This window comes from Malus sylvestris, chromosome 2 (assembly GCF_916048215.2).
Source record: "Malus sylvestris chromosome 2, drMalSylv7.2, whole genome shotgun sequence".
Taxonomy (NCBI): Eukaryota; Viridiplantae; Streptophyta; class Magnoliopsida; order Rosales; family Rosaceae; genus Malus; species Malus sylvestris.
In genome coordinates, this window is record NC_062261.1 from 9,299,570 (window position 1) to 9,327,343 (window position 27,774).

At 37.8% G+C, this 27,774-nt stretch overlaps 2 protein-coding genes and 1 pseudogene across 2 annotated transcripts; 2 read left to right on the plus strand and 1 right to left on the minus strand.

Moving 5' to 3' along the window:
• Window positions 1-4,368: 4,368 nt before the first annotated feature.
• On the plus strand, window positions 4,369-12,346 carry LOC126600946 (3-dehydroquinate synthase, chloroplastic-like; annotated as a pseudogene).
• A 3,065-nt stretch (window positions 12,347-15,411) lies between these two features.
• Window positions 15,412-18,486, plus strand: LOC126591133 (rac-like GTP-binding protein ARAC1). Its single transcript, XM_050256708.1, has 7 exons — window positions 15,412-16,083; window positions 16,771-16,858; window positions 16,948-17,057; window positions 17,173-17,236; window positions 17,449-17,513; window positions 17,602-17,667; window positions 18,146-18,486. The coding sequence occupies exons 1-7, from the start codon at window positions 15,985-15,987 to the stop codon at window positions 18,245-18,247; spliced, it is 594 nt and encodes a 197-aa protein (XP_050112665.1). The 5' UTR covers window positions 15,412-15,984; the 3' UTR covers window positions 18,248-18,486.
• A 1,871-nt stretch (window positions 18,487-20,357) lies between these two features.
• LOC126591001 (vacuolar protein sorting-associated protein 35A-like) lies at window positions 20,358-27,221 on the minus strand. The gene is made up of 21 exons (XM_050256532.1): window positions 27,046-27,221; window positions 26,815-26,911; window positions 26,554-26,677; window positions 25,929-26,114; window positions 25,736-25,823; window positions 25,486-25,542; window positions 25,293-25,382; window positions 25,062-25,184; window positions 24,308-24,442; window positions 23,949-24,065; window positions 23,349-23,588; window positions 23,212-23,277; window positions 22,992-23,081; window positions 22,415-22,504; window positions 22,150-22,239; window positions 21,968-22,036; window positions 21,799-21,879; window positions 21,529-21,636; window positions 21,346-21,449; window positions 20,948-21,061; window positions 20,358-20,853 (listed from the first exon to the last, which is right to left on the minus strand). The coding sequence occupies exons 1-21, from the start codon at window positions 27,136-27,138 to the stop codon at window positions 20,643-20,645; spliced, it is 2,373 nt and encodes a 790-aa protein (XP_050112489.1). The 5' UTR covers window positions 27,139-27,221; the 3' UTR covers window positions 20,358-20,642.
• Between the last annotated feature and the right edge of the window lie 553 nt (window positions 27,222-27,774).

The following is a 27,774-nucleotide window of genomic DNA, read 5'->3' on the forward strand; positions in this document are numbered from 1 at the left end:
ATGGGGCTCCTCTAAAAATTATAATAATTGTAGTCGTTGGATCAAAATCCAATGACCCACGTGTTTGGGTTAGGAGGATCCGTCTCCTTTGTTCAGGAGATGATCCAAATCCATATAATAGGGATTATTTTTGCTCGGTCTCTGAACTATCATCTCAGTGAAAATTAGGTCTCTAAATTATTTTTCGGTAAAATAAGTTCCTAAATTCATTAAAAAATTGCTAATTTAATCTCACTATTATATTCAAAGCTATTTTATCAAATTTTTCATCAACTTGTCCCTTGATACACTTTAGAGTATAATATCGTTCTTTTTTTGCCTATAAGCCCTTAATATTTCATATAGGTTGCTAATCTAACGTTCAATTTACCCTCCAAAGTTAACTTCATACACTAATGTAAAATTATCAATCTACCCTCCAATGTGTATCACATACATGTAATGTGACTTAAATTGACGAAAAATTGAATATAGTAGTTTCGAATATAATATTCGGGTGAGAGCTATGTGACGTGTTGTATAGAGGAGGTTTGGACACGTGGAAAGGAGTGGCTGTTACGTGGCTGGTTGCTATTGGATGATATAGTCCTAATACTTTGTTGAAAGGAAATAAAATCTTCTAGGATCGGTTGCACCTATTGCACAAACAAGAGTAATAGGAAGTTGAAAAATTAGATTTAGTGCCAAAAGTATTTTTAAAATGATTAAATTTTTTTTTTATGAAAATGTTTTTTGATTCAATTTTTAGAAAATATAAGTAAAATTTGAAAAAGTATTTGAAGTGTTTTTTGGAGGAAACCAATTATGTGCTTCTTCTTAAAAACAATTAAAGTGTTTTTAGAACCCAAAAATATTTTATTTAAAAAAGTTTTCAAACATTTTAAAAACACTTCTATATGAGCCCCAAGCACACAATGGAAGTTGTGGGACCATGATTTTCCAGGCAGGAATAAGGCTGACCTTAATACTGCTACCTCATAAGTCTGGTCATAAACTTACCAGCTCCAAGTAGAGAGCTGTATGAGACAAAGCAGGGTGCTACCATCACCTTACTCGGGGGCAATGGGCGGAGTCCTAGCAACTCCTTTGGATGACCATGCTTGTTCCGCAAGACACACAATCTGATCTTGATATGGACACAATCAGATCCTATAAGTCTTGGAATCCCTACAATCTAGGGACAAACATGCGCCGCAAGTAATCACACTCTTAAGATGATACAATATCTACTTACTAGATATCCTCTAGAATTTTCCCGGCCTAGAACGAGGATTCTATCCTACAAAATTCTCTCCCACGGTATAAACACACCAATCTATGACTCATTTACAGTAACACAATATATACACTTGAATTATTTGGCCCAATGCTTGAGTCTAAAGATCATTCACTAACTTGACTGTTGGAGAGCCTTTGGCCGGCACACCCCTGGCCTAAGGTTTGCTTATGGTTATCTAACTGTTTTGCAGGTTGCTAAGGTTACTCAAATTTATGTTCAACCACCGCTCACACAGAGGTGCGCAAATTTAGTTCCAACAAAAATTATATGTTCTATGTATCAAGTCTTCAAATCCACATCAGAAAGTTAAGAATGCAATTTCTTCATATTGATATAGAGGAAATGTTTTTCCGTCCCACATCGAAATAGATAGAAGAGTAATTCTTTAGTTTCCACCGCCTTATAAAAGGAATCCGTTGAGGCTACTATTAATTTACAAGTCGATTGACGTTTGCTGCATTTAGCTCTAGTATCTTTAATTTTAATATTTATAATTAATACTCAAATCCTTATTCTTTAAAGTTTACTATCCTTATGTCTAAACAATTACAAAAGATAAATGCTCGTTTAGATATGTTTTTAAAATGACTGAAGACACTTTTTCTGAAAATATTTTTAAAACCAATCCTTGGTAAAAATATAAGTAAATTTTAAAAAAGCACTTAAAATGCTTCCTAGAAGAAGCACATAACTAATGTTTCTTGCAGAAAGCATTTTAAGTGTTTGTGTTTTTAGAACAAAAAAATATTTTCTCTAAAGACGCTTTCAGTGATTTTAAAAACATATCCAAACGAGTCCAAATTGATAATAAGCTTAAGATACTATCATGAGAAGTGCTGCAATATAATAAAGGAAAAATAATAAAAATGGCTTGAAAACTTTGAGTTTTAATGATAAGGACAAAATAAAGGGTAAAGTCAATTGTACCAAGATTGACTTTTTAGTGTAAAAATATAATTTTTTGTTAAAAGTAAACAGTACTGAAAATTTTTCGTTAAAGTTCACATATAATAAAGCAAAAGCCTTGGGCACACCTAATCCTAATGCACGTATGCCATGCATAAAATGATGAAGAAAAGAGATTCTTGTGGTGCAAAATTCAACTCAATTATTTGAGTTGCGCAATACAATTTGCTTTTTGTGAAACCATAGGGCTTAGGTGCTTTTATGCTAAAAAGAAAAGTAGGCATTGGATGTGACTACAACGCCTCGTGGTATTGAATGCTTTAATTTTAATATTCAAATCTTCATTTTAAAAGTATCCAAAATTTCGTTGCATTGTAAAAAAAAATGTAGCTTACTTGCGCAAAAGGCTAATAGCTAATGAGATTGAGAATTTGAGCAAAAAACTGTTGAATGGCCTATTTCATACGTGTACACATTGGAGAATTTGGAAAAAAAAAAAAAAAAACTAACAAATGAATACTTTTCAAGAGATAAAAATTCATTAATCATTTTTTTTCTATAGCATAACTTAACCGAAGTTTCTTCAAAAAGCTTACTCAAGCCAAAGCAAACGTATATGTAAATAGTTAACAGTTGGCACCTAATACGCAATACGATAGTGTTCTTAATCATTTCCTTTACAACCGAAAGATAGTGAGTAGTGAAAATAAAATACACAATGAAATAAAAAATTGGAAAGTGTAATGGTTGACTAAAGCTCTTGGTAGTAGTTGTTTCACTATTTTTTAGGAAATTGTTATTGGCATTCCAAAAATCTCATTCTACACTCTAAACTTTTTATATTTGGAAAGAAAAATACATTTGTGAGGAGTGTAGAATGAGATTTTTGAAGTGCCAATAACCCTTCCCATTTTTTATTACTAATCACAAAATAAAAGATGAAGAAATAATAAATCACTTACGCTTAAGATTTTGCTCTGAGCTGGAGTAATTGTGTTTTTTTTTTGTTTTTGATGACTTGGCAATGAAAGTCAGTGTATCAAGACACAAGAATAGTATTATAAATATCAATTTTTATGTCAATTTAAGATGTAAATTTTTATTTAATCTTACTTTTGATTTCATTAAAAAAAATGTAAAAATAAATTAAATGAATCTCATTCCTTCTGTCGAAAATAAGAATAACATTGGCAAATAGGCTAGTCCCTAGACTTTTGAGATGCTGCATGAACTCAATTTCAGTAAAATGGAATGATATGGAACGGATACACATGTCATTGGAGCAAGTTGGGATAGATTTAGAACTTAAATTAAGTTGGGGTATGTTTAAAACCTAAATTTTGAGTTTTACTCCAAGGGTTGGAGTAGGTCTTGGGGGGGGGGGGGGTGGAGGATTAGGCTAAGCCTTACAATAGGCTAACAATAATATGATTTAAATTCGCTTTTGGCGGATTTGGTTTTCCATATTTGCTCATCGATTCAGCCTCATGTGCAGGACATGTGACTCATTTTGACGGAAGTTCTAACGGAGTTGAAGAAAATGACCATATCTACATGTATTGAGGAGTTAAAGGACCAATGCTCATAGATTTTTAGTTGAGGGACCATTACTCTAATTTGGTTAAAGTTGAGGGACCATTACTACAATTTTCTCATATAGTAACAGAGCAAGCTCTTGCAAATTTCTTTGATGGGGTAAATTTTCCGAAAGCAAAAGAAATTTGCTATGGTAGAAAATGCTGGTTTTTTTTTTTCATTTTGTCTCTCCCTTCCTATTCCCCTACACTTCACTCTCATCCTCTCACACTTTTTATTTTGTCTCTTTTTATATAAAAATTAATGTAAGATGTTAACATGGCTTAATCATGACCATTCAAATAGGGGGAGGGAAGGAGAGGGAAAAAATAGGGGATAAATTTTTTTCACATGGAGTTGGTAAAAGTGCAAGCTTTTAGCTTTCTTTAAAGAGTAAATTGTTGCAATGTCCCTCGACTTTAACTAATTAGAGCAATGGTCTCTCAACTAAAATTATGTGATCATTGGTCCCCATCAAAGCGTGCAACTACAATTTTTTTTCAACTCTGTTAGAACTTCCGTCAAATGAGACACGCACATGAGGCTAAATCAACATGCAAATATAGAATTAAGCTTCTTAACCAAATTGTAGCAATGGTTCTTCCAACATGATTTATTTCGACGGAAGTTATGATGGAGTTGATAAAAAGGTTGCACGTTTTGATGAGTTTAGGGACCAAAGGTCAAATATTTTAGTTGATGAATCATTACTCCAATTGGGTTAAAGTTCAGAGACGTTGCTATAATTTTCTCTTTTTTAGAATCAAGCTTCTTTTCCTTGTTTCAATTGCGGTTTTGTGGATGTTGTGGTTCGTATTGTTGATTATTATGTTAACGTAGGCATGTTCACGGAAAGATGGTTCTTGTGGTCACTAACACCAAAGTTGCACCGTTGTACTTGGTTAAAGTTGTTGAGGCTTTGACAAGAGATAACCCGAATGTGTCAGTTGAGAGGGTGATTTTACCCGATGATGAGAAGTGTAAGAACATGGTGAGTATCTAAATGCTCGTTTGAAGTTTAGTCCTTAAGATTGCATTTGGCCAGTTGAATAATGAGTAACCGTGTTCTTCAACTGGCAGGACACTCTTATGAAAGTGTTTGACAAGGCTATTGGGTCAAGACTGTTGGAGTTTGAATGAAATTTCAACTCAAATGTGGGGTATTGTTGGAAATTTGAGTAATTTGAGTAGAAATTTCTTTGTCCCACATTGGCCATTCCCAAAAGATTTTATCACTTTATAAGGCTTTGTTCTTTATAGAAAATGATTGGAGTAATAGGCCTGGATACTAAAATTGGGTTATGCTAATAAACCAGCACCGGAAAATTGACTTCTGACGAATATTAATGTGGTTCTCTCAGAAAGGATGTTTATGATTGCAGGAGAAGATTTATGATTTTTCTGTGTTCTAAATGCCATGCAGATGGATGTTTATATAATGTGATTATACCTGTTCGCAACAGATATGAGGAAGGGATGCATTTGTTGGGAGACATCTGCTGAAAATGGTGTTTTTGTTTCTGCGTTTTCACACTTCAGACTTCATCTGAAAAAATGAGTCTGTTGGTAAAAATAATTAATTAATTTAATTATTAAAGCCCCAAGGCCCAAGGCCCATCTTTTGACAATTAAATATATATTAAATATATATCTTTTGACAATTAAATATATATTAATTATATATTAAATATATTAATTACCAATTAATTAGTAATTCCCAAAGCTCAACCCCAAAGGTGAGCCCAATTTTAGTTTTCAGGCCTATTACTCAAATCATTTTCTATAAAGGACAAAGCCTTATAAAGTGATAAAAAAATTTGGGAATGACCAATGTGGGACAAATAAATTTCTCCTCAAAACTACTCAAATTTCCAACAAAGACTGGACCAGCGATGTAAATTTGTTGCGCTCGGAGGCGGCGTGATTGGGACATCTGTGGCTTTGCTGCTGCTTCTTACCTTCGGGGTGTTAACTTCATTCAGATTCCGACAAATTTTATGGCTCCTTTTCTAGCAATCATGCACTTATGCTCATTATGTCTCATGCATCAAATTTTTACGCTGCTCGACTTGCAGGTTGATTCTTCTGTTGGCAGCAAAACTGCTATAAACCACTCTCTTGGGAAGAACTTGATCGGTGCTTTTACCAACCTCAGTGTACGCTTATTGACACAGACACATTGAACACATTACCAGATCGGGAACTGGCATCAGGGCTTGCGGAGGCCATTAAGTGTGGGCTTGTTAGAGATGCAGATTTCTTTGAAGGGCAGGAGAGGAATATTCAGGTAATAATGGCAAGGTATGAAATTTACACCGAGAGTAAGTAACAGCAAAAAGTTTCTGGAGCCAGCACCATGCTGCATATTCCTCTCAATTCATGTTCTATTTCACATGATAAATGTTACGGGACATCAAATTAAGAGAGAGTCTTGTCACTGCCAGTGGTTATGACTTTAAGGCTGTAACAATGTCGCCATTTTATCTTTTCTAGTCTGTTGAAGCTTCGTGAATAATCTCGTTCCTGCACAGGATGCATATTAGGTTAGTTACATTGAGTATAGTTGGTGCATGCAGGGATCCAGCGGCATTGGCTTATGCTATAAATGTTAGGAATGTCGGTACTACAAGATAGAGAATGCACAAGGTAAAGTAGAAAATGGACGCCAAGAATTTATGTGGTTCGGCAATTTATGCCTACGTCCACCAAACAAGGAATCTTCACTATATGAAAAAGATGAATACAACAAGAGTAGTCTTACCAAGCCAAAGACAAGGCTTGATGGATACAAGAAAGTATAACACACACTTTCTATCACTCTAAACTTCACTCACACAATGTGTAGTGGAACACTCTCACTCTCACTCTTGGAGTGGAACTCTAGCTTTGGACTTGATCCTTTGCTACTCACTCTTAGTTCTCTATTGGTTACATCACACCCATATTTATAGGTGAGGGCTTGGCATTCTACTAGTTTCTAGTTCCTTCTTCAAACCTCTAGTATAGAAAAATCTAGACTAGCCACATACTTGTAGCTTCTAGATCTTTCCATTTGCAACCAAGGAAGCTAGTACTCTCTAGCTTCTTCCATCAACTTAATAACATGCTAGAATTGTCTAGCAAGCTCCAGCCTCATCTCTTGCTTACTAGAATAATCTAGAACATTGATCATGGGCTGGACCATATACCAACAATCTCCCCCTCCAGTCCATGAGGGAGGAATTCCGATCATGACTCCAAGTTACCTGGAGTTCATCCCAGCAGCTTTAATGCAGAATTCCAACTTTGATTTTGTGACTACCTTTGTCAACATGTCTGAAGAATTATTATCGGTATGAATCTTCTTCAGCTGCAGCAACTTGTTCTCGATAGCGTCTCTAATCCAGTGATAACGAATATCAATGTGCTTAGTGCGTGAATGATATGTAGTGTTCTTGCTCAAGTCCAGAGCACTCTGACTATCACAATAAATGCCATAATCACTTTGCTTCAAACCCAACTCTTGGAGAAACTGCTTCAGCCACAACAACTCCTTGCATGCTTCTGTAGCGGCTATGTATTCAGCCTCGGTTGTGGACAAAGCAACACACTTTTGCAACTTGGATTGCCAAGACACGGCTCCCCCGGCAAAAGTGAACAAGTACCCAGATGTAGATTTTTTACCATCCAGGTCACCTCCCATGTCAGCATCTGTAAATCCTTCCAAGATTGGTTTGGAACCGCCAAAGCACAAGCACATCTTAGAAGTCCCCTTCAAATATCTGAGAATCCACTTAACGGCTTCCCAGTGGTCCTTCCCTGGATTAGAGAGAAACCTGCTCACCACACCTACTGCATGAGCAATATCTGGTCGTGTGCACACCATTGCATACATGATACTTCCTACTGCTGAAGAGTAGGGAACAACTGCCATTTTCTCTTTTTCTTCATATGTTTTTGGACACGACTCTTTGCTCAACTTGATATGATTGGCTAAAGGTGAGCTTACCGGTTTGGCTGCTTTCATGTTGAACCTTTCAAGCACCCGTTCAACATACTTTTCTTGTGACAGCCACAACTTCTTGGATTTTCTGTCACGAATTATCTCCATGCCCAAAATCTGCTTGGCTGGCCCTAAGTCCTTCATGTCAAAGGACTTAGATAACTCTTCTTTGAGCTTTTTAATCATAGAAGCATCTTGTCCGACAATCAACATGTCATCAACATAAAGCAATAAGATGATGAATGTACCTCCAGAAAATTGTTTGATATAGACACAAGAGTCAGCATGAGTTCTCTTGTACCCATTACTCACCATGAATGAGTTGAACTTCTTATTCCACTGTCTCGGAGCCTGCTTAAGACCATATAAACTTTTCTTGAGCTTGCACACCAAATTTTCTTTACCTTTGACTTCAAAGCCTTTGGGTTGCTCCATGTATATCTCCTCTTCTAAATTGCCGTGGAGAAATGCAGTTTTAACATCTAACTGCTCGAGCTCAAGATCCATGCTTGCTGCCATACCAAGGATAACTCGAATGGAAGTCATCTTCACCACCGGTGAGAAAATCTCATCAAAGTCAACTCCTTTCTTTTGACCAAAACCTTTGACAACCAAACGAGCCTTGTACCTTGTCATGTTGTCGTCTCTTTTCAATTTGAACACCCACTTGTTTTTCAATGCTTTCCTGCCCTTTGGAAGCTCCACCAGCTCATAGGTATCATTCTTTGATAAGGAATCCATCTCCGACTCCATTGCCTTCATCCATTTGTCACTGTCGTTATGAGCTCTGGCCTCCTCATATGTTTCGGGCTCTCCATAATTAGTCAACATGATATACTCTGATGAAGAATACTTGGTAGACGGTCTTCGACTTCTGATGGATCTTCTGACCTGATCTTCATTCTCTTGTAGGGCTGGAGGCTCCCCCTGATTGGGTTCTCCTTGAATCTGCTCTTCTTGACTAGGCTCCCCCTGATCAGCAATCTCATGGTTTGGCACATCTTGATCAGGCTCCTCTTGATTAGCATTATCTGATTCTGCAGGCACTTCATTGGCAGTTGCTTCAGGGATGTCATCGTGACTTTCTTCATCTGAAGCTAATGGATCAACTCCTCTGACTGCGCCATCTGGTTGTGCCTCTTTATCCGAATCCCCAATTGTTTGTTCTTCATAAAAGACCACGTCTCTACTTCGGATAAACTTCTTCTGGTATGGGTCCCATAATCTGTAACCAAAATCTTCACCGCCATAACCAAGAAAGATGCACGGTGTAGCTTTGTAGTCTAACTTCGATCTCTGCTCTTTGGGCACATGCACAAAAGCTTTGCAACCAAACACATTCAGATGAGAGTAAGACACATCATTACCAGTCCATACTCTCTCTGGAACATCAAGACCTAATGGTACTGATGGAGATCGGTTGATCAAATAGCAGGCTGTCCTTACAGCTTCACCCCAGAACTGCTTAGATAACTTTGCAGTCCTCAACATACACCTGACTTTCTCCATGATGGTTCGGTTCATTCTTTCAGCAACACCGTTATGTTGTGGAGTTCCAGGAACTGTCTTCTCATGACGTATGCCATGTTTTACACAATACTCTCTAAACTGGTGAGATGTGTACTCGCCGCCGTTGTCGCTACGAAGGCACTTGAGAGGTTTCCCAGTTTCCCTCTCCACCATGGCATGGAACTCCTGGAATGTCTGAAACACCTGGTCTTTGGATTTCAACAAATACACCCACACCCTTCGTGAAGCATCATCAATATAAGTAACAAAATATTTATTTCTTCCAAGTGACTCGACTTCCATGGGACCACACACATCTGAATAAACAAGATTTAACAAGTTTCCTTTCTTTGTAGATGGAACAGAAAAACTAACTCTTCTTTGTTTTCCGAATAAACAATGCTCACAAGAGTTTAATGACGTACCTTCGGTAAAGGGAATGTGAGACTTCTTTGCCAAAACTTGTAGGCCTTTCTCGCTTATGTGGCCTAGCCTCTTATGCCATAAGTCTAGAGATGAGTCCTCCACAGCATTCAACTCACCTTTCAAAACCTTGGCATTTGACCGGTACAACGTACAACAAAGTCGTGCTCTTGCTACCACCATTAAGCCTTTAGTAAGCTTCAATTTTCCTTCGCCAATATGGTGATAATATCCTTGTCGATCAAGGGTACCGATGGATATCAGATTGAGACGTATATCAGGAATATGTCTCACATCTTTCAACATCAATTGGCAGCCGAGATTAGTTCTTAGACATATATCACCAATTCCAAGAATTTTGGAATAGCTTTCATTCCCCATCTTCACTATGCCAAAGTCACCTTCTTTGTATGTACTGAAGAACTCCCGTTTGGACGTAGCATGGAAGGAAGCTCCATTGTCAAAGATCCATTCAATGTCTCTGTCAGAGTTGCCCATATGCAGACATTCACCAACAGACAATATTTCTGGTACATCACCACATATGACAGCAGTGGTATTGCCAGTATCATCTTTCTTCTTATTGTTTCCTTCCCTTTGCTCTCTCTTCCAAACTCGACAATTTTTCTTCATATGGCCTTCTTTGCCACAGTGGTGGCATGCACCCCTGAACTTTGACTTGGATCGGCTAGGACTCCTGCCATGACCTCTAGGCCCTCTACTTTTGCTTCTTCCGCGGTTCTCTGTGACAAATACTTGGCTGCTATCTGTGCCAGAAGTCTTTCTCCTTGTTTCTTCATTGAGCATGCTATTTTTAACATTATCAAGAGTAAGAACACCATTAGAAGCAGAGTTACTTATACTCACCACAAAGGTCTCCCAACTGTCTGGCAAGGATCCAAGTAACAAGAGCGCTTGTAGCTCGTCCTCGATCGTCATTTTCATAGTAGCCAACTGGTTGATGATATTCTGGAAATTGTTCAAGTGTTCTGCTACACTTAAACCATCATTGTACTTCACATTGATGAGCTCTTTGATCAAGAAGGCTTTCTTGGCTGGGGTCTTCTTCTCGAACAAGGACTCAAGCTTCGTCCAAAACTCGCGAGCATTGGTTTCATTAGACACATGGTGAAAAACACTATCATCCACCCATTGTCTAATTGTGCCAATAGCCTTGCGATTCATCTTCTTCCACTCGGCATCGGACATGCTCTCGGGCTTAGCGGCATCTCCTTCAATTGGCTCATGCAAATCCTTGCAATAGAGAATGTCCTCCATCCTTGGCTTCCATGTTACCCAATTGGAGTTGGTGAGTTTGATCATAGTGCCACTTCCTTCCATCTCGTAGTACGAGCCAACCGGGCTCTGATACCACTTGTTAGGAATGTCGGTACTACAAGATAGAGAATGCACAAGGTAAAGTAGAAAATGGACGCCAAGAATTTATGTGGTTCGGCAATTTATGCCTACGTCCACCAAACAAGGAATCTTCACTATATGAAAAAGATGAATACAACAAGAGTAGTCTTACCAAGCCAAAGACAAGGCTTGATGGATACAAGAAAGTATAACACACACTTTCTATCACTCTAAACTTCACTCACACAATGTGTAGTGGAACACTCTCACTCTCACTCTTGGAGTGGAACTCTAGCTTTGGACTTGATCCTTTGCTACTCACTCTTAGTTCTCTATTGGTTACATCACACCCATATTTATAGGTGAGGGCTTGGCATTCTACTAGTTTCTAGTTCCTTCTTCAAACCTCTAGTATAGAAAAATCTAGACTAGCCACATACTTGTAGCTTCTAGATCTTTCCATTTGCAACCAAGGAAGCTAGTACTCTCTAGCTTCTTCCATCAACTTAATAACATGCTAGAATTGTCTAGCAAGCTCCAGCCTCATCTCTTGCTTACTAGAATAATCTAGAACATTGATCATGGGCTGGACCATAAACCAACAATAAAGCGGTCGTGTGAAATCAAGGCTGAGCTTGTCCTCGGACGAGAGTGAAAGTGGAGTGAGGGCTATACTGAATTTGGGTCATACATTTGGTCATATGAGTTTTTGTTTTGTACAATTAGGTGTTGAAAGCCTATGTACTTTGACAAGTTATCTTCGCCTTTTGTTATATTCTGTTAAATCCCCTATCTAATTAAATATTTCGGATGAAATGCGATGTATTTTCAGGCAAAAGAAACTGGGGTCAGCTATGGGAACTGGCTCCATGGAGAAGCTGTTGCAGCTGGCACGGTAAGACATTTACGCATGTACACTTCTTTCCCTTACAAAATTATTCCTCAATGTTTTAAGAGCTTGTGTGCTAGGTTACCGCCTTGTCTGGATTGATGATGCACTCGTGAAGCGAACTACCAACATTTTTAAGCAGTCCAAGTTACCTATTTCACCTGCTGAATCTGTGACGATCGAGATGTTCAGACCTGTAATGGCGGTAAGAGAATGGCAGTGTAAGTTCATAGAAGCTCAGTAACTTCTTTGCTTGTTTGTTAATGCATCCGTCTTCTTTCGGCATGGCAGGTTGATAAGAAGGTAGCTGATGGGTTACTAAGGCTCAGTCCTTCAGAAAGGTCCTTTGGGAAACTGTGTCTTCACCGGCGAATATGATAGAAGGGCCCTCGACGAAACACTCCATGCATTTTGGAAGTGCTGATGATCCGCACTAGATGTGTGCTAGTTCCTCACCTGCGTTTCGTGGTTTTTGTATTTTAGTCGTCCACTCGTCCGTGTACTTTGCCCCTATGTTTTAGATGCCCTTAGCTTCCCCTAAATTTATTGGCAAGAGCTTTTACCAAGTTGTAATTTTAGAAACTGTTGTATTTACAATAAGCATGAGAAACCATATTATTCAACTCTTGCTTCTTTTCTGGAAATCGTGAATGTAATATATGCATATTCTGAGAAAGACTTGGCTCCTCAAGGACCTCCTCTCTAAAATACCTCAAGACCCTATATATCCACAGTATTTTGTGCTTCTGATCGGAATCACTCATAACCATTCACTATGTAAAGATTATCTATACAAAAATTAATTAAAACTAAGGTTGTTTAGTCATGGGAATGTATAAAAATAGATAAAAGGATTGGGTAAAAGAATTACGAACCGTTTATCTATTTGTTACAGGTGATCAACTAAACGATCTTAGTTTTATTGATGTTTTACAAAGTTGATCTTTACATGATGATTTATAATATGAACGATTTTGATCGTAAGCACATAGTTTGTGAGTAGGCCACAAAGTATTTTGAGAATGAACTCTTTAACCTTAAGAAGCCAAGCTCTTCTCTTCTTTTCTAGTTCCAATTTTTCAAGGAACTCCTTAACCTTAAACAACACTCAACATCCCGGTTTTTAACATTATGTCACGTGATTTAAGTTTTCCATATAGCATTGCATGATTTGGTTGGAGCACCTTTACCTTGACGTCATGAAAGTATTTGATCTCAGCTTTTCATCGAATCACTTGGAAATAGCCACGACCATTATTTTTTCGTTTCTTTTTATACCTCTTACCTGCCAAATGGAGAAGAACTTACATGCAACTGAAATTTCGAAGTAGTTAAATCTCAAACCAATTAGTCAATGCCTTATAAATAAGTTAAAATACATAACCATGTGGGACAAACTCAAATCAATGACACCCTTATCGTCTGGGTTGCATATAAGCTTTTCTATGCTAGATGAGTAGTTTTGGCCTTTTCCTTTCCAGCCTTGCAATTCAAATTCCAAAATTGGATAAACATTGCTGCCCTGTACTTTTAAGGTGGCAATGCAACTGTTCCATAATGTCATTGGAGGAGGACAGACAGCTTTGGCATCGCCAGAAGATCTTCTGTCCAATCTGCCGATTCTGCCCTAATCATATTTAATTCTTCCCCCTCCTAATCCCTCCTAATCTCCTATCATTCCCTCTCATTCTCTCACTTTCCTCTCTGTTTTGCTCTTTCTATAAAAAAAAAAGTCAACACAATTGATATAACTTAATCGTAACCGTTTAAATAGGAGGAGAGGGGAGAGAAGGGAGATTGAGAGAAAAATTAGGAGGGAAGAGAATTCTACTCCGATTTTACAACGTAAGTGGATGTTTCAAAATATATACTTTTCCTTAAGATTTCAATATTTAATATCAATTTGGTCGCAAGTGATAAATAATCCGACGAATAAAGCCTCCTATTCAGTTTATTGCGTCTTGATTTTAAACTATTTTCATACTTTATGATCAATGTAGTTTAAAATAATAATAACGTTTGTAATAAAAATCTCAAATTGCCCAAAAAGCCTTTCAGACCAAATCCATTAGGCCTCCAAACTTTCCATAATCTTAGTTAATTATCTTGTACCTCAAGAAATTAATAATTTTTCATGGAATTATTCTTGTATTGTGGGGTTTGATGTGGTTGCTGTCATGTAATTTATACTCTATCAAATTCCAACCACCTCTTCTACCACACATTCATTGGCAAGCATAAGTTGGTACGGTAGTTTTCATCTAATATATCAATATTTAAAGCACATGTTAAGATACGAGTATAACGTTATATCGTGTGACAGTATTATAGTACCATACAATAATTTCACATGTTAGTATCGCTCAAATCAAGTACAGTTAGGTTAAGGCCAAAATAATCGTCAACTAATTGACAATTAGAATATCACTATCATTGTGATCCAATAAACTAAAAAGACGGCCCCAAGCCAACAAGGCTCCTTGCAAAGCGAGGGTTGCAGGAGAAACATCTAATATGCAGCCTTACCTTTACTTTGCAATGAAGTTATTTCCACGACTTGAACTCGTGATTTTTTTGTTACAAAAGAGCAACCTTTCCGTTGACCAAGGCTCACTCTGATCCCATAAATAAAAAGGAAAAAAAATTATGCATAGCACAAAAATAACTCTTCTTGAAAACAAGAATCCAATTAAAAATCCATGAGACTAGATGTGAAAGGATTCTTATCTATTTATGATTATCTCTACTAATCATCCTCATCAAACTTGGGTTGTGATTATTTCTTTGTCACAAATTATTGGGAAAGATTGACATGATGACAACATAACACGTCAGAACTTGCAAAAACATTACTATGCGGACAGTTAGACTCTTATGTACAAATATACCAAGCGAGCCAGGTTTCTTTCGCACACATCTTTTATATCGTGTCATACTTTGTATCTGGAATACAAACCAAAATAAGAATATCCAACTAATTAGCCATAACGACAATCCAGTAACATAACACGTCCAACTCTCCAAGGCCAACAACATAAACAAAAATTGTGGAACAATTCCATGTGGATAGTAGCGAACCAATCCCGAATTACCTTAAATTGATAATCGATTTCCAAATTAAAGGGGTAAAAATTAAAATCACACAGACAAGACTTAAGATCACAACAAGAAAAATAAAAGGAAAACTAATGAAAAGGGCTTGAAAACTTTGAATTTAAATGATAAAGATAAAATAAAGGGGTAAAAATTAAAGGGGTAAAAACTAAAATCACACAGACAAGACTTAGGATCACAACAAGAAAAATAAAAGGAAAACTAATGAAAAATGCTTGAAAACTTTGAGTTTTAATGATAAGGACAAAATAAAGGGTAAAATGAATAGTACCAGAATTGACTTTTTAGTGTAAAAATGTGATTTTTCGTTAAAATGAACAGTACCGGATGCTTTTCGTTAAAGTTCCTAAAAATAAATCCCTTTGTTTCATTTCACTTTTCATCCCCACCAACCTCAAAAATCTTTTGAAAAAAAAACCTCAAAAATCCGACCCACACACATATAACCGGACCCAACTTCCTCGCGATTAGAGCGCAGAAAGAAAGAAAAACAGAGAGGAGAGAGAGAGAGAGACAGACAGAGGAGAGAGAGAATCTCAGTCACAGACTCGCAGCTAAGTTGGAGAGTTTGTTGCTCAACGAACGCTTCAACGGCAAATAAAATTCGCGGCCAAAAAAATAGTCCGCCATTTTTGTCTCGCTATCTCTCCTCTTTTCTCTTCCGTGGAGCTTCCAGACCCCCGCACAAGACCCACATTCGCCCATTTTTCTCCTTCCAATTTTCCCCTTCCGAACTCCCCCAATCTTTTTCTTCTCTTTTCTCTCTCGATTGCCCCCCCCATTTGCCAGAATTAGGGTTAGGTTTCGTCGTGAATCGTCCGGATTTCGATCGCGCCACAGATGTGTAATTGAAGAGGAGGAGGAGGAAGGAGAAGAAGAAGATCGGGTCCTCAGGTTCGAAGATCTGGGGCTTGGGTTTTTCTCGAGAAAGTGAGAGAGAGAGAGAAAATGAGCGCGTCCAGGTTCATAAAGTGCGTCACGGTTGGGGACGGGGCTGTGGGCAAGACGTGTCTGCTTATCTCCTACACCAGCAACACCTTCCCCACCGTAAGTCTTGAATTCCCCAATTCCCAATTCGGTTTAATTTCCCTTCCTTTTTTGGGAATTTTAATTTAGTGCGCCATTGTTGCAATAGGTGGAATGCATTTGGTAATTGATTTATTGCTTTTAATTGGTTTTTTTTATTTTTTTATTTTTTTTAGAGTTCTGGGGAAGTTTGATACCGAATGCTTTGAATATGTTTTTTATTGTTCCTTTTGTTTCTGGTGCTGCTATTCACTGATTTTATATTATTTTTAGCTCAATCTTGCTGACGATATTTGACTGTTTTAGGAAAACATTGGGTGCAAATAATTGGAATGGTATTAATTTTGGTCAAAATTGCCCCTTTTTTGGAGGGGCAATCAAATGTGAAAGGTTTGAAAATAAGTGGGTTATTTGGGATTTTTAAATTCTTTTTCTACTCTTGATTTAATTCCTCGGATGTTTGGATTAAGGTGTTTTATAGGAGTTCTTTAGATTTTTGGGATTTTGCTTTAGCTATTCTGCCTATAAGATGTCATTTGATGAAATTTTAAATCTTTTCTCCCTAGAATGTCTGAACTTCCGAACTTTTTGCAATGTGGTTGTTTGTGATTTCATATTGTTAAGGTTTATAACTTGAAAGGAAGGGGAGATCATTTGTCGTTATGATGTACGGTTTATAACTTTATTCCGTATTGTGGTGGAAAACAGGATTACGTGCCAACTGTTTTCGACAATTTCAGTGCAAACGTGGTCGTGAATGGGAGCACTGTTAACCTGGGGCTATGGGACACAGCTGGTAAATTTGCATTGTCACTTCGGTTTTTGTTGACTAGGGGTTGTATGCATATATGTGTTTGAGGTCTGAATTTATTTTTTATGCAACAGGACAGGAGGATTACAATAGATTAAGACCTTTGAGTTATCGTGGCGCTGATGTGTTTATACTGGCGTTCTCTCTCATCAGCAAAGCCAGCTATGAAAATGTGTCCAAGAAGGTGAGATCTTGCTATATGGGATGTATGTGTACAAAATGTGCTACTGATTATGACTGTTCTGTCTTTACCTTGATGATCTGATGATGAATCTCAAATATATTGATTTCCTTTCCAGTGGATCCCAGAATTGAAGCATTATGCGCCTGGTGTTCCGATCATTCTCGTTGGAACAAAGCTTGGTAAATTTTTTATCTTTCTAATTTGTAGATATTTAAGAAAAGTTACGGCCGCTTTATTAAATCTTATTCCTCAACCGTAGATAAATCTTGAGATAATGGGCCCATTGTTTGAACACATTGAGTGTTTTTATTCAATGATAGTTCTAACTGCGAAATGTCTTTAAGGATGGCCCTTCTTACTGTTCTTTTATCATAAAAATTTAATGAGCCAGATCTTCGGGACGACAAGCAGTTCTTTATTGACCATCCTGGTGCTGTCCCAATTACTACCGCTCAAGTAACGTTCTTGTCTTTGTTGACCATCCCTGTGCCTTATCTTCTTTTCTTCTTCCTTATAATTAAGATTTATATCTCTACCGTTGTAGGGAGAGGAGCTCAGGAAGCTAATTGGAGCACCAGCTTATATCGAGTGCAGTTCAAAAACTCAGCAGGTATTTATATTATCTATTGCATTAGACCATCTCCAATGATTGGGCTAAAAGCTAAATATTTTAGCCTGGAAAATTTAGCTTTTAGCCCAGAAACAGCTTTTCTGCTTCAACCGTTCTAGCCTAAAATTTTAGCCCATGATTATTAAAGAATGAACTTAGGCTTTTTTTTTGTTAAATTAAATTTAAAAATAAATAAATATGTAGACTATTGTAAATTAATTTTATGAATATTTTTATCTAAAAAAATTTAAATTCCGATAAATATTGAAAAATTTAAATTCCGATTTCTGGGCAAATTTCAGGGGGAATTTGGCCTTGGTTTAGCATTTAGCATTTAGCCCAAATTTTAGCCTTGGAGTGGGTTTGGGGGAAAATTTTGGAGGGTAATTTGGTTTTTAGCCCACCATTGGAGTTGGTCTTATGAGGGGGTATTTTTCATGCCTGAACTGTGACTTATGCCGTGTGCTTGCGACTGCAGAATGTGAAAGGGGTCTTTGATGCAGCCATCAGGGTTGTCCTTCAACCTCCGAAGCAGAAGAAAAAGGAAGGCGGCAAGGGGAAGGCATGCTCCATATTGTGATTTGGAAAATAGGTGTAAAGAGATAATGACCAGCCATCCTGCATGTACTCCCTCACACCCCCTTGTTCCCTAAATCTCGTTTTTCCCTTTTTGTCCTGAAGAAGTTGGAGTCAGTAAGTTGTCGCGTTTGACGATCGTATGGATCTCTCTGTGAAAGCATCAGGTGGTTTGGTGTTGCATTCTTGGAACTGTTGTGATCTCTTAATTGTTGAATTCTATGGTTGGCAACTTTTTCTTAACTCGGGTTTTGATTTTCGTATATTGTTTTAATAGACTGGACTCCCAGTTAGGAAGACGACCTCGCTTTGCATTGATACAGTAATACTATTACCGTCTGGTGTGCTTGAAGGCTTGGAGAGATTTGTCAGTGTGACTGGTACACGGGGTAGTGCATCACGTGTCACTAAACAAATGGTAGGATATATGTGCTAAAAAGTTAATACCTTAAAAAATACAATTTCTCACCATTCATATTAAAACACGTGTACCACTTGTGTTCCCGTCACAACTAAAAATTGGTGTATGCGTTTAGTTTTCATTTTTGTGGTTTGCGTCAACACAATGCATCGCTTCGCATTAGGGGTGGGCATTTGGAACCGAAAACCGAAACCGAAACACGAATCGAATCAAACCGCACCGAACGGTTTGGTTTTGCGGTTTTGAAACGGTTTCGGTTTCGAAACCGAACCGCGGCAAAGAAAACGGTTTGGTTTCGGTTTTGGGTTTTCAAAACCGCACCGAAACCGAAACCGCACCATATAATAAAATTAATAAATAAATGTTATATTTTAAAATTTTAATTAGTTCAATTAGGTTACTAGACTATCATTATCGTCTAGTTTTGCACTTCGACTCTTGAAGGTTGAAACACATCTTCATCTCCTTAACTTATCTTCTTCAAACTCATCTTTGGTGCAGTTTTATTGCAATTTTTTGCTCCAGTTTTGGTGCAGATTTTCTGCAGTTTTGATGCAGGTTTTTGCTGCATTTTTGGTGCAGATTTGGTGCAGCTTTGCTGAGTTTTTTGTTGCAGTTTTGGTGCTGTTTTTCTGTTGTTTTGCTGCGTTTTTTATGCAGTTTTGGTGCTGTTTTTTGCTGCATTTTTTTGCAGTTTTGCCACTGTTTTTTTCTGCATTGTTGCTGTTTTTGTTGCAATTTTGCTACATATTCATTAATTAATATATGAGAAAAATAAGATCGTCTTATGCATAAATAGGTGTATATTATAAATTCTACATTTTTTTCTCAAAAACCAAACCGAAACCGTTTGAAACCGCACCGAACCGAACCAAACGGTTTGGTTTCATTTCGATTTTGGCTTCAAAACTGCACCGCACCGCACCGCAAAAAGTTTCGGTTTCGGTTGTGGTTTCACTCGAAACCGCACCGAACCGCACCGCGCCCACCCCTACTTCGCATGAGATTATTAGGCTAGTTGTTTTGTAACGCTCATCTTTTAGCTTCCTGCACTCGTCCTGTTGGTAAGTTATAAAAGAGGAGTGTCAAAATCGCTACTCGGTTGATTAATAGCAAATATTGGTGGGCTAAGTTTGAGGAACTGGTGGTTTGGTTCAGCAAGGTGTCCTTCTAAGCCCAAGTTGTAGCCAATTGTCCTTGAAAAAATAATGTACTTTCAAGTTTCAAATGCTAGTGGGAGGCGTTGTAAATTTAGTACTATGGTGCAATAGTAATTCTTTTCTGGTATTTCTTCACTTGTGAGGTCTTAGTTTCGAATTTCGTCGAAAATGAGTTCAAACCAAATTATTATGGCTTGTCCATTGTGTGGCGGATCTTAAGTCCCGAATCCTCTTGGTGTAAATGTGCTGTTATATTAGAAGGGGAAAAAAATTAGAGAAATGGCTTTAGATATCTTTTCCCCGCCAAATGAGCAGACCCTTAAACTAACGCTTGCAACGAAACAATGACCAGACCAGAGATCCATGCCAGTACTTTTCATGGAACAATTGCAAGAAATTAAACTGGAAAAACAAACCCAACGAATCTTCGAAAAAAACGGTTTTGAAGAAACAATGCTCGGGGATGAACAGAACTCCGAGTAGAAGATACGACAGAGGTGGTGTGGTTTCAAACAGCCTGAAGAAAGATGTGGTTGGTTCTGATCGAAGTAGATTCAAATTCAAATATATGTCGTACATTTGTACCATTGCAGTAACACAATCAGCATACAGAATTCCTCGACGAGTGATTACCCAAAGCAAACGTCCTATTAGACCCACCGGTCTCGGAGGAAAATTCAGCATCAGGGAGGATAAAGCATACAATCTATTCTCTCAACGAAACGACGTCAAAAAGGATGAAATCGGTTCCTAGCATCCACCAAGGCAAACTTACCTGCAGCTCTCGCATTAATAACAAGCATTCACTTCGCAGCATGTCACACCTTGATGGACTCATATCTTTCACCAACTGCACCACCTTTCTGCTTCTGGAACTGAATGTACCGCAGTGTGCTTTTAAAGAAAGCATCTGTAGATGGCTCTGCTGAGGCCGAGTCGCTTTGCAGTTCAGTTGTGACCAATTCAATCAGGCTTTGGACTGAAGCAACTGTTATCTGTGGGTTCCCCTTCTCGAAGAAATAGAGGTACCTGAAAACACAACAAAGTAAGGCCTTCTCCTTCCGCAATAGAAGAAACAGAATAATAAACAGAAAAAATCGGCTCTGGTGTCAGCAACTATTACTTGTTCAGTATTTCAACAAAGAGCGTTACTGAACCAGTGCTACCCCGTGTAGCATTGGACATCTGTTGGGCAGCGTTAGCGATTCGTAAAGCTCGCTTTAGGCAAATCAGTACCCTGGATAGCAAGCAAGTAAAAGAAAATTAAAACGAATTATAACCAAACAGAACGATAGCAGTTTCAAAGTATGAACCAAGGAATGGCTCCGCTAAGATTCTTATACTCAGAAACCATCCTTTCACTCCTCTGTCCATTTCCACTTAACTCCTAACTGTCCTTCATACAGTTCTTTCACCGTGAACATATCCTTTCGGTACAATAAAGAAAACTGACATGACTTGCACAGCCATAAGCACAACTAAATGGGTTTAGTATAGAAGCCAAATGTTAATACAACACACCTTTCTCCATCCTTCATGCTCTCCTGATTGTCGACCCAGAAGAGGTGCGAGCAAGCATATATAGCTCGGCACTGATCAGCCTTCTTTAAAAGCTTTGCCGAATACTGGTCAAAGACAAGGCATTAAGTAAGGTTTTCAGTAGAAACAGACAGGCAGCATTATAACTAACGAAATTATGATTACCCCTGTGGCTTTGTGAGTTAAAGTATCCCTGTTCTCAACGCCAAATACATGCATCCTCTGGAGAGTCCCAATTATCAGATGAATGGCAGTCACCTGTGCTTTCGAATCCTATTACACAAAATTCATGCAAACAAAAAATATTAGAAATAATCCCGTATTCAAAAAGGAAAGAGTAGATACAATCCATTGTTCCATTGAAATCTTAAAAAAAATGGAACATGCAAAGAGGCAACCAAAGAGGATTAGCTCCCAAGTAGGGGGGGAACTTACTGAAATTTCTTCTTCGTAAAGAATATATGCTTGGGTGAAGAATTCATAGGCAACGGGTTCCAAATCAGAGTCATTTGCAGTCTAATTAATGAAAACAATAGGCATTAAAATTAGGGATAACATTCTTTAGGTCGTGCCTTTTATTTGAAAACCGAACACTTCAATGTACCTCAGCACATTGCAAATATAACCGTAATGCCAGTTCAGGTGCTGGAACATTCAACAAAGCCTCAATAGTCTAAAACAATAAACCAGAAGTGTTACTCAATAGCTAGAAAGATCAAAGTCTATGCTCAAACTGTGTAGGATATACGTAATGCGAGCTTTCTGAAAGCTTTCACTAGCATTTACCTGAGTCAAGAGCTGAAAAATTTTCTTTGGTGTGGTTGATGCATCATCTCCAAATGGATTCTCGTCCTGGGCTTGCAATTTCCTAACCAACTGCACATAACAAATAAAATCAGACGAACACTGCCAAAAAGACCACCAATTCCATTACTCACACCAAATTAGTTTGAGAAATTTCAACAACAAATCGACAAAAATAAAAAAGTTGACTAGCATCAACACATAATGTGTCCAGCTGCTAACATGATTTGGATAGACAGAAGCAAACCTTTAGAGAAGAGAAAACTAGGGGAGGGACAGTAAAGGGCAAACGCGTCGGTCCTCCAACCAGGATGTGCTTCTTCACAGTACATATGATCTGCAATTCAGCGCACGAATTGTGGCAAACATTAGGGATGAATGGTGCTCCAGTTCATGCAAAATCTCTTGAGATAGAAAAATCAATATACAAAGAGTAATCTACATGTACTTCAAGTTCTAAAATATATACACAAAATGAATTTTCCATGAGTGATATTGCCATGTCTGCCAACACTAGGACCAGTATCCCATAAGCAGGGGTGGGGTGGAATGAAATCAAAGCATGAAAACTCACTGTGACATCAGTTCAAAATGCAAAAATCGTTTTTAAGTGCTTGTAACATTTTTCCATATATTAGTACAGAAACATGAGAAAACAATTAATTATGACTCAATTAAAACTTCGAGTATAACTCAGGAAGACTCCAGAATTAAATACTTGAGAAATCCTCTCGGATACTCTTGTAAGGTAAGATTATAAAGACAGAAGGTATGCAGACATAAGAAATAGGCACATGAATACTATACTCAAATATATCCAATACCTTAAACATCTCTTCAGGATCATCATTAGAAAACATTTGAATAAGTCGTGCAACTGAATTTTGCTCCTCCTTGAAATCTTCTTCATCAACCTAGAGTTGAAAGAGAAGATACGCTCACACCTCAAGTGTATGGATTCAGAAGAAAATGCACATATTGTGGAAGCCTACAGAGGAGCTTTACTATCATCAATAAATGTATGATCTATAACACAGAAATTACCTCATCATTAAGAGTCCCATCCAAATCCTCAATAAGTCCTTTTATTAATTCAAACAAAGCCTCGACCTGTAAAAATTGCATTCCATGTCATTAAGAAGCAAACTCAGTGGAAAGGACAAACCATGAGTTAAGCATACCTTCTCAGCAGTTAAAACATGAGTTGTATTTTTCATAATGCTCTGAATTATAACAGTAGCCATGACTTTATTTGTTCCACTATCAAGGAATTCCAGGACGCGAGGATAATTTGTAAGCTTCAAAGCCGTGACAATATCATTATATTTCTCAAGTGGAGCACTTAAAAGTGCAACCACTTGTTTTGTCGCCCTGCTGTCTTGAATTTTCCCTTTTCCAGAGAGTTTCTTAACAAATGAGCCCTGATGAAAAGAAAATAAATGGAAATAATTACATATGTGGTGACCTTTTATAGAACAATATATATATTGATAGATCAATTTAAATGATAAGATAAATCAAATCTGTGCCACCAGACTAGCAGCACAAGAAATTTATTTACAAGAACAGACTTTACTGGATTATACATGTATAGAATAGTGTGGAAAGTTAGGGTTCATCCAATGTATATGCAAAGAAAAATTTGCAAAGGTTGGACTACCCAATTTCGGGCCACATACAATTTGACCAATAAAATCCATTTCACTTGGTATAACTTTGATGCGCATAGACGATAGAACTGAGCGTAATTATGTTAAGAAAAGTTTGTCCAGGAAACATACCAACACTTGATCAGCATAATCAAGTCGATCAGGGTGCACATGGAGGGTGAATTTAAGAAGAGATGAATATAGAGTGACAACACCGATGATAGGCATGTCAACTTGGGCTTCAATCACCTGCATTGGCATATTGTTTAAGTATCAATACGAATGCAAACAAAAACACAAATATCAAGACAGGAAAGCATATAGATGCAATGAACACTAGGTTTACAGTTATATGTACTTATACTGCAGACAAACAAGGTCACAAAAAAGCTCTATGTGCAACCACTTGGTGATAGTAGATATGAAAAGAGATAATTAAAGCATGGCACAACCCTGAACTTAATCATCAATTTATTATACACTAAGATTACCTTTCCAATAGCATTGCTCAGTTTTGAAAAAGCTTGTACTTGTAAAAACTCAGGCAATACTTCTGTACTTGAAGCAGCATAATTTGAAAGTCTTTCCATTAACTGGGATAGAACTGTCTTAATATCAACAGATGGCTGAAACAAAAAATGAAATTAGACAAGAATGGCAGAGAAATGTAATAAATTAAAAATACGATGATAAATATTATGAACACACAAAATACAAAGTTATCTAACATTCTTAATCAAATTTCAAACAAAAGACAAAAGGTTTTCCAAGATTAAGAGTATACCCCCATAAACTATTTAACTATCATTAACTGATTTTATATATGAGGCAAAACACAAATGCAACATTAAAAGGTCGTACCCAGTGCACAAGGCTCCCGCTTTACGCAGGGTCTGGGAGAGGTGAATGTCGGCTAGCCTTACCCCCATTTATGGAGAGGCTGCTCACAAATGCAACATTCCATGTATAAATTCTCGGAGACATGATGCTCCATGCATCTTCCTATGAAACATTCAAAGCATTCCATGTGGCTTAAAATGAGTGCAACAAGTCATAAAACAAAACATGAAAAATCTCTTACAATAAGAAGGTACATAAACTCCAAAACCAGAACAAATGACAAAAGCACCTTCAGTTTCAAAAGATCAATGCACAAAACCCCATAATGCAAAATAGAAGAAAAGTGACATGAATAAAAAAACAACACAGGGTATTAATAAAATTTGTGCATATAATGTTACCGACCTGAAGTTGGGGGCAAGCACCCAACAATACGTCAAGAGTTTGCAAGTGGTACTCATCGGGAAAGACTTGAATTATGCAATCCATCAAATAAAACTGTGCAATCTCATCCTTACAATTGACAACCTGTTAAAAAATGCAAGGTGATGAAGCCATTTTTTGTGGTTAAGAGGTGGAAGTTACACATCATAAACATTAAAGGATCGATTAAAGATAAAACAGCATCAATTGGACCTGCTCCAGGACTCTGGGAAGCACGGTCTCTTTGTACAAATCCAAATCAACACCTTCTATCTGGCTTAGGACGTGCAAGTTTTTACCAACCTAAAGGAACAACAGACATAGAGAAGCCTTCTGTAAGTGTACACTGCATACGCGCACAACAATATAGCAGTGAAATCAACCAGCTACCAGTTACTGATATTACAAGATCACGTAGCTCGCTTCTTTCTTTCTCCCGTTTCTCCTTTTCCCGGGCAGGACCCTGCAGACCAGAAAGCCGGAGAGCAAGCCTCAACTCAGGATCAGCTAAGAGTATGAATGATTCAAAAGCACTACAACACCTGCATGACCAGAAAGCATGCCCTCATGACATATTTTTACCTTCATGACATGCAAGCATTGCGGTACCCATGCAAGTCTAAACCTGAGAGCTCTGTATATAAGTAACAACCAACCTGATGTTGCATCCGCACCCAAAGTTTGTTCATCTCAGTGAAATTTTGGAGCACAAACTCAACAGCGTCCTTGACAGTGTCGGCATCTCTGCGCAAGTTAAGGATTATTGACAAATCAGATTGAATCAAATGAAAGAATACAATCATACACAGAAAATAAACATAGGAATGAATGAATATCTGATTTCCTTACCCTTCATATTCAGAACCAATATCAGGCAATTTGTCCCTACTCACTTGAGAAAGGTAACTCCTTAAGAACAGCCCACGTACAGGATTCTGAATGCCACGGGACATTTCAACGAGATCTTTTAGGACATCCTTAGCAGGAGCTTCCTTAGATTTGATGTACACAGAACCTACTGTACAGAGAAGATACCTAATAGAGATCATAAAATTCACATATAAGCCACAGAAATGCTGTAGCTATGCCTTGTTCTTCACTTAAGATAAATTCAATGCACTCAAAGGAACACCCTGAAAGGACATAGCGTCCAACTCATAATTGTATAAATCTACAATACAAAGACATTGATAATAGATCAAATCATGAATTGTAATTTCTGCTTAATTTTGGGTTTTTTTCGATAAGGTTTAGTATTAGGGAACTTTTCAAATTGCAGCATGTTAACGATTTACAAACAGAATTACAGTATCTGAAGGAATACGACCGCAATGCCAACTAGGTAAGAATGAAATTATGTGCAGCACAAATTGGATTATCTCCCGGGGACTTTAAGTGAACTACGAAGTCAAAACCTAAATAAAGCAATTGATACATGTGCAACTGAAGATTAATTAACATAATTAAGACTTACAATCTAGGCAATATGTTGCCGGCGTGCTGAACAAGCTCATAGAGATCGATAATGGAGCAGCCGCGCCGAGCCTCCTCCTTGAAGAACATTTCCAATTTCCTCAATTCGTCAAACGCCCGCATATCTGAGGCAATTCAAACCACAAATCAGTGAAATCACCATCCACAAACTCGCAAACATTCGGCATTTACGAAAATGCAAAAACGAAGCAGAATCAATTTCCAAATCCCTCCGGATCGATGAGAAGTAATCAGAACTTACAGAGTTCGTAGTACTTGTGAGGGGAAAGCTTCGAGGTCCGGAGCTCCGACAGCATCTGAGCTGAGTACTTGAGCGCGTCTCTGAGATTGTTCGAGTCCTGATTGAAAAATTTGCAGAAAATTTGAACCAAGGAAAACAATTTCACTGAATTTTCAGCGAACAAAAAAATTGGTAGAAAATTGGAGGGAAGAAGATCGAGGGTTTGTTTGATTGATTGATTGAAGTAGTTACCAGAGCTCGGTGCATATAGAAGGCGTTCTGTTGGAGGCCGGCGATTCCAGCTGCCAGCCATTTCTCTTCATCTTCAACTCCGTCCGAGATCATCTTCTCTCTCTAGCTCTCTCTCTCTCTCTCTCTCTCTCTCTAGCTCTCTCTCTCGGTTGCGTTTTGACCAGACTGGTTTCGGCCCCAACTGTCTGTCCAACTCGAGGTCCAACTGTCTGTCCAACTCGAGGTCTGTTTGGATCCGGACCCGATATCATGGGTCGGTTAAACTGGTTAGGGGCCAGCCCAAACGTAACCAGTGATTCAGGCTCGTGCCGGTTTGGGCTTTATTTAAATGGGCCGAGCACGATTCGGCCCGATTTTTCTTGACACAAATAATAGTCGAGCGTAGATTGGAACTTCGGAAGTCAAGTGTAAGAATTGATGTTTTAATCAAGTGAGATACAAACCACTTGCACATGTCAATTTCTTTAAATCCTCTAGTTTCATAAGTGCTTTGATGCACTTTTGGTTCTGTACTTTTCAACTTTGGTGCATCCGAATCAAATTTAACATCTAAAATTCTGAAATCCAAACATTTCGAGAAGTTCTAGAACGAAATTGGACTGCATCTTTAAATCTTTTTTCATTTTTTGGATTGAAAGACTCTTTCTATTTGAAAACAATATCATCGATTCAACTTATATAAAAAGATATATAGTCGATATTTTAAATCATATAACTCAAGTCCCTTTG

Excerpts from the sequence above, each read along its gene's own strand:
- LOC126591133 (XM_050256708.1), top strand. The coding sequence starts at position 15,985 with ATGAGCGCGTCCAGGTTCATAAAGTGCGTCACGGTTGGGGACGGGGCT. Across the intron at positions 17,058-17,172 it reads ATGAAAATGTGTCCAAGAAG|TGGATCCCAGAATTGAAGCA; the intron begins GTGAGATCTTGC and ends TTTCCTTTCCAG. Across the intron at positions 17,514-17,601 it reads TCCCAATTACTACCGCTCAA|GGAGAGGAGCTCAGGAAGCT; the intron begins GTAACGTTCTTG and ends CTACCGTTGTAG.
- LOC126591001 (XM_050256532.1), bottom strand. The coding sequence starts at position 27,138 with ATGATCTCGGACGGAGTTGAAGATGAAGAGAAATGGCTGGCAGCTGGA. Across the intron at positions 23,589-23,948 it reads ATTATGCTGATCAAGTGTTG|GGCTCATTTGTTAAGAAACT; the intron begins GTATGTTTCCTG and ends TCTTTTCATCAG. Across the intron at positions 22,037-22,149 it reads TTTTTCAGCTCTTGACTCAG|ACTATTGAGGCTTTGTTGAA; the intron begins GTAAATGCTAGT and ends TTATTGTTTTAG.